We start from the raw sequence: 6,097 nt of genomic DNA on the forward strand, positions 1-6,097 counted from the left end.
CCCCCCCCCCCCCCGCAACCTCCCCACCACCGGTCCCCCCAGAGCCAGCTCCTCCCCCTCGCGCCCCTCCCTTCCCACTGGTCCCCCAGAACCCGCTCCTGCCCTTTGTGCCCTGGAATTTTTCACAAGCCTGCGTGATGTAGTTATACTGACCTAGTTTCCTAGTGTAGACCAGGCCTGAGAGAGACAAGGGGCTTGAACCCTGGGGGTCACTACAGCTTAGCTGGGCTACCCTAAGGCCTTCCTATGCTGCATTCCCACTGACTCCCCCAGCTGTCCTGACAACACCATTTGGTGTCACAGCAAATGCTGGGTGAGGTGCATTAATCCCTGAAGGATGGACACGTCTCTGCCAGGAGTCTGTCTGCATGGGACTCGCTGAACGGAGCTCACAGTGTGAAGCAGGAGTGCAGAAAGCCCAGAGGTTCAGTCTGAGGAGGCGGTGACGCCGTGTGGCTTGCCCTGGAGGAAAAGCGAGACCCCTTGGGGATCTGGCCCACTGAGGGGTTCCTCCTGTTCCAAAGCTGGGGCATAGCACCGATCCTGTGGATCCGTGACACCGCCCTACTCTGTATTTATTGTTACCCTCAGAATCCCTTTGAGTCCCCTTCCACTCACTGTCACCCTGATAAACCCCTCACACGCCCACCCACTGTAACCCTGGCTCTCGGACACCAGCGGCAGACAAGCATTTTCACTCACTTCATCTCCAAGGTCAGGTTGGTGTTCACTGCTGTGGACGGGCTGATGGGGATGCGGTAGGTGATGTTTCCTCTCCTGCGGACACAGACAGAGAATTCGATATCTCGGACGGAACCTTCTGTGGGATGGGAGCTGGGTTCCTCCCCCAAGCAGGCAGCACCCCAGCAAGGCTCTGCGGCTTTTGGGGAGCAGCACAAGCTGGAGCTTGGGTAATTTGGCTCAAGAGATCGTTAATGTGAGATGCAGCCATTCATCGCCAGCACGCAGGTTCTAACACAGCCCATCAGGGCTGGATGGGCAGAGGATCCAGGAGAGGAGATGGAACCACTCACCTCTAGAGCATCAACTCCAAACATGGCCCTATGTCAGCAGTGGCCCAGAGTCATTAGATGACTGGGAGCGTGTGTGAAATGGGCTGGTGGGGGTCTCAGTCCAGTTCCTACTGGGTCAGATGAGCACATCACAAACATCCCTGCAGCTGACAGTAATGGGCCTCCCCGCTGGCAATTCCAGCAGAGAGGCCAAGGATTGACTGGGGGATGGAGACTGAGTGCCCCTCCCTGCCAGAGGTGGCCTATGCAGGCTGTGGCAGGCTAGCAGGACAGCATGTGGGAAGCCAGAATTGCTGTCCCTGCCCTATGGGTAACCAGAGGACTTCAGGAGCTGTCAATCTGGCACTCACTCAGCATCCCGGGGGAGGCTGGGCCCTGCCTCTCACTCACCTGCATGCATCCCTGGCTGCACAGTAGTGGGGAGTGATGGCCATGTCATTCTCCACAATCCGGATGGAGCGGAGCGAAGCATCCGGCCCTGCAGGGAGGAGAGAGGTTACTGAGACGGGGAAAGGTGGCCAGAACTCCTGGGCTTGGAGAGTCAGAGTGGTTGGAGCTGGAAGGGACTTCTGGGGTCCCTGAGGCTATCCCTACCCCCGAAGCCCATCAGTGCAGAGGAGTCACAGTTTTCTGCAGGCTCCCTGCTAATCGCCTGGCCAGTTCTCCCCTGGGCAGGGTAAGTCCACTGCCCATTAGGTTTCCCTGGCAGACAGCACTTCCTACCGCTCAGCCTTAGGGATTAGGCCAAGGTTTTCTAACATTCGGCTTCCCTCCTTCAATAAGTGGTTTTCAGAGGTGCTGCGTACTGGCAGACTCCAGGGACTCCAATGGCAGTTGGGGTGCTCGACCCCCCCGGTAATAAAGTCACTGGCTTTGGGTGCCTAGATGTGTATTTAGGTGCTTAACTTCAGAGGTGGGGAAGGGACTCTTGCTGACTCAGACTGGGGTTTCAGAGCAGTCTAAGGGACTTAGAGGTGCCCAACTCCCTTAGGTTCCTCTCTCCCCTTCCTTGGCCAGCTGGGACATGGAGGTGACTGTTAGCACTAGACACATGCAGCTCTCCTAGCCTCACCATCGCTGCATCTTTCAGCAAAGAGGTTCGCTGCCCCCGTTCAGTGTGTTTGCACTGGGTCACCTGGTTGGGTTTATAGCCCAGATGAAGCAGTGCTACAGCTGCACCCCTCCTTGGGCCCCGGTAGCACCGATCCCCACTTTATACAGCTTCTTTACCTCCACTGCTTGGGGGAGGGCCACACCCAGGACTGGAACTCTCCCTCACAGACACCACTGGGGAGAGATACGAGGGTGTCTCTGACTCCAGGCCGGCATGCAGACAGTTCTGGGAGTGGCCATCCTTGGGCTCTGGTGCCATCATGTGGCTAAAGCCACATGTCTTCTTCATACAGCATTTCTTTCTCTCTCTCTCTCCCATTTACTTCCTTTGGTTTGGTTTGGTTTGGCAGAGAGAGGACAAGTTGGGGGCAAAGAGTGTGTGTGGGAGCCACACAGCCATGGGCCATTGGGAGCATGGGGCTCGGGTCTGGGCAACATCCCCGTGACCCAGGGAGCTGGCAGAGGGCACCAGGGGAGCATAGGGTTTTACAGGGATCCTCTGGGTTGACTATTTGCATTATAGCTCACCAAAGGGTGGCACGTGAGCTCTCTATCGAGAGCCAGTAGCCTACTGGTTGTCAATCAGTGTGAAATGTATGTGTGGGTAATAATTAAAGAGTCACGTATCTATAGTAAAAATTATGTTCATAAAGTCTTGGAGTTACCAGGCCGGTTACCAGGCAGTGACATACCTCGGCAATGTTCCTTTCAGGCTGGAGGTAATAGACGCCTAGGCTACCTCCCTGTCTGGCCATTTGTGTGTTGTGTGCTCACACTGTGTGCCTGGTTGCACACTAAGCCAGGTGCTAATCAAGAGATTGTAAAGTCTACAAGAAAGGAAATCTACCAGATGAAATGACATTCAGTAGGGATGCCTGCTGATGAGCAAAGACAAAGGATGGGACTGGTATATCATGGAGGGCAAAGAAACATAAAGGATCCTTCACCTAGGAAGCCAGCTGACAGTGTATTTGTCTCATGAAAGGAGGATACACAACCAGCCTGGCTTTAAAACTCTGCAAGGATTTCGGGCGAGCAATATTCTACAAGACATGAGAGTATCTTGTGAATTAAGTCTAGGCTCTAGTATGCATGTTATGATTTTGTTTATATGTAGCCATTTGTTTCCAATGCTTCCACTCACTACTACTTGACTCTTTCTGCTTTGGTAAATAACCTTATACTTGACTTCACTACAAACATATCCAAGTGCTGTGAATTGAGCGGAGCAGTGATCTGAGCTGGAACTGGTAAGATGGGCAGTACGGCTTCTTTGGAAGCAGCATATCTGTGAACAATGCCAGTGCCCAGTGGACCAGGGGCTGGACACTCCAGGGAGATGCTCAGAGGGCTCAGGGGTTGGAGCATGCCTATCGCTAACCTGTGGAGGGCCTGGAAGGCCTACAGGGCAGTGCTTGTGTTGCCCATGGGATTGGGGACCTGACCCCCGGCAGGCACAGACAAGGCTCCCTCACACTAAGGGCAGGTGGTAGTGAGGTGCCTCACAACTCTGGGCACCGCTGGGAAGCGTCACAACCCAAAGTGCAAAGAGGCTGCGAGTGCTCAAGCCAAGAAGATGGAGAACTCCACACTTCACTGCTCTGCTGGCTGGGCTGCTAGCCCCTGGCCTTTCCAGAAAGCCTCACCCCCAGAGCTGCAAAGACCCCTCATTCCCAAAGCGCTTTACAGGCATCGGGCAAAACTCAGCTCTGCTGTCAGCAGCTCCACTCCGCTGACGTAAGTGGCGCCTCAGCTCTGGTGAGACGGACAACGCACCAGAGAAGAACAACAGATTGGTCTGAAATTGCCGGGGGGGGGGAGGGGGAATATCAACTAGACTGCACACACAGCCACCCTGACAGATGCATCACAGTGATGCTGTGGGGATGTACTGGGGCATTATGTCGCTGTCTGGATACTAATGGAATGGCCACTATACAGATTTCTCTTGTCTATTACTCCCAGGCAGGGTGGGGAGATGAGATCCCCAGGGCAGTGTGCTGGCATGGCCACTGTGTGCGGTGAGGGGAATGAGAGGGTTACAGGATTGACCACATATGGGGGAAGATGGGAGTCCGTGTTTGGCTGCAGTGTTGGGGAGGGAGCGAGCGCAGGCTGGGGTCTGGGTATGGCCGCAGTGTGTGTGTGTGGGGGGGGAGGGCGGGTTACAAACGGGCTGAAGGACATTTCTGGTGTGTAATGCTGCTGTTTGGATCTAGCCGACCAGACTGCTGGGAGAGAGGGAGGGGGCCCACTTACCGTCGTGCCCAGTGCCCGCAATGCCTGGCTGCTGGCTGGCAGGCTGGGTGATGCTGCGCTGCTGCCGGGTCTGCCCCAGCGGGAAGCTGTTTCGTGACAGCAAGAAGCTGGAGATGTATTTGGATTTGCTCTGAATGTGGGTGAAGGGGGAGGAGGGGCTGGCGTTGGGGCTGCCGAAGCCCTGCGACCGCTCCGGGGTCTTTGGCCACTTGGCGTGAGAGGTCACCTTCCCCGTCACACCCCTTGATTTGGCTTTGATACTCATCCCTGGCAGGAGGGAGGTGTGGATCTGGTCTGGAGAGGAAGGGAAAAGAGGGATCAGAGTCAGAGAGGGGAGAGACAGAGACAAAGCAAGGCAGGTGCTTCTCCAAGCAGAAGCACCATCAGGCCATCTCTGAGGAAGGCAGCAGCTTGTTACAGGAGGCAGACGGAGAGCACCCGTCTTCTGTTCATCTGTCCCATCGCTCCTCTTGCTACCCAATTTATACCCCCTTCTCCAGGTAACCCGTCCCTGGAGTGAAACTCCAGAGCCATTGACGGAAAGGGAAGCCAATGAGAGTTTGGGATCTGCTGAGGGAACGGAGGTGAGGGGAAGCCTCTGGCAAGAAGAGTCCAGATTCCCCAGGCGGGAGCGAAGCTCTGCAGTCGGGGCGGGTGCAGCTTGGGTCAATGAACAACACTATCGCCCAGAGACCTCTGCTTCTGGAGCTGCCGTGGGATCTGTAGTGGCCATCTCAGGTTCCATTCGTGCTGTGATACCAGACAAGGCGGAAGGGAGCAAGCCAGCTTCTAGAATCATTGCCCGTATAGCTACCGGATGGGCCAATCATAGCTGGATGACGGCCTAGCAAGCCTGAACTCGTAACAGCACAGACCCAGGAGCTATAACAGATGTGGGGAGCGCTCAGTCTCTGTGACAGCTGCAGCTAGCACGGCTGGTGGGGAAACACACATGCTGCTCCATCTTGGGGGGACTTGACCAGCAGGAATGAGGCTGGAGCTCAGGGCACAGACTCTCTCTAAATCCTCCCCCAACACCATGGAGAGACTGCAGGTAGCATCTGGGCTATATGTCCCAGGCAGAGCGTTTGCTGCCCCCAGAGAGGTTTCAATCACCGAGGGTGACTTATAGCGTGTGCATGAACATTAGTGTGTGTGACCCATCACTTCCAGCTGTCACAGGCTGCTGGGGGCCAGGCATGGGGATATCAGCTCCTCAAAGCACCCGGCATCGAGGGGAGACAAAGTTCACAGACAGGGGGCACACGTCCCTTCAGAAGGTGCAGAAGCAGGAAGCAGTGGTGGGCCTGGGCAGAGTCACCCTCCAGAGCAGATGCTCACTCCAAGTCTTGGCATGTCCCAGGTGGGCTGGTACTTACCTGTCCTGTTGGGGGCATGCGTGGGGCTGCTCTCAGAGACAGCAACAGCGGAGGCATTGGTGGGAGCAGCAGAACAGCACATGGAAAAACATGGAGGGCTGAAACACACGGCGATGCTACGGCCGGGCAAGCGATAGGCAGAGTCAGGCCCATTCACTGTCACTGCAAGATAAACACCAAGGAGACTTGCTATGAGCCAGCATCAGAGGGATGGAACAGCATAAGCAGCACTAAGACAGCCCCTAGGAACCCCCAGCACTGAGACCCGGCCCCATCCCCTCTGCTGTATCCCAGCCCCCGGGACCCTCCGGC

At 55.9% G+C, this 6,097-nt stretch overlaps 1 protein-coding gene across 1 annotated transcript in view; it reads right to left on the reverse strand.

The window, feature by feature from the left end:
• Positions 1-698: 698 nt before the first annotated feature.
• Positions 699-6,097, reverse strand: part of MYRF (myelin regulatory factor) — a 100,275-nt gene continuing 94,876 nt past the window's right edge. Inside the window, exons 21-24 of the mRNA XM_024198366.1 lie at positions 5,786-5,947; positions 4,407-4,700; positions 1,425-1,512; positions 699-777 (exon numbers count right to left, since the gene is read on the reverse strand). Coding sequence (XP_024054134.1) covers positions 699-777; positions 1,425-1,512; positions 4,407-4,700; positions 5,786-5,947 — 623 coding nt within the window. The remainder of the gene's footprint in view (positions 778-1,424; positions 1,513-4,406; positions 4,701-5,785; positions 5,948-6,097) is intronic.

Source organism: Terrapene carolina, unplaced genomic scaffold (assembly GCF_002925995.2).
Source record: "Terrapene carolina triunguis isolate 2854851 unplaced genomic scaffold, T_m_triunguis-2.0 Scaffold90, whole genome shotgun sequence".
Classification (NCBI taxonomy): Eukaryota; Metazoa; Chordata; order Testudines; family Emydidae; genus Terrapene; species Terrapene triunguis.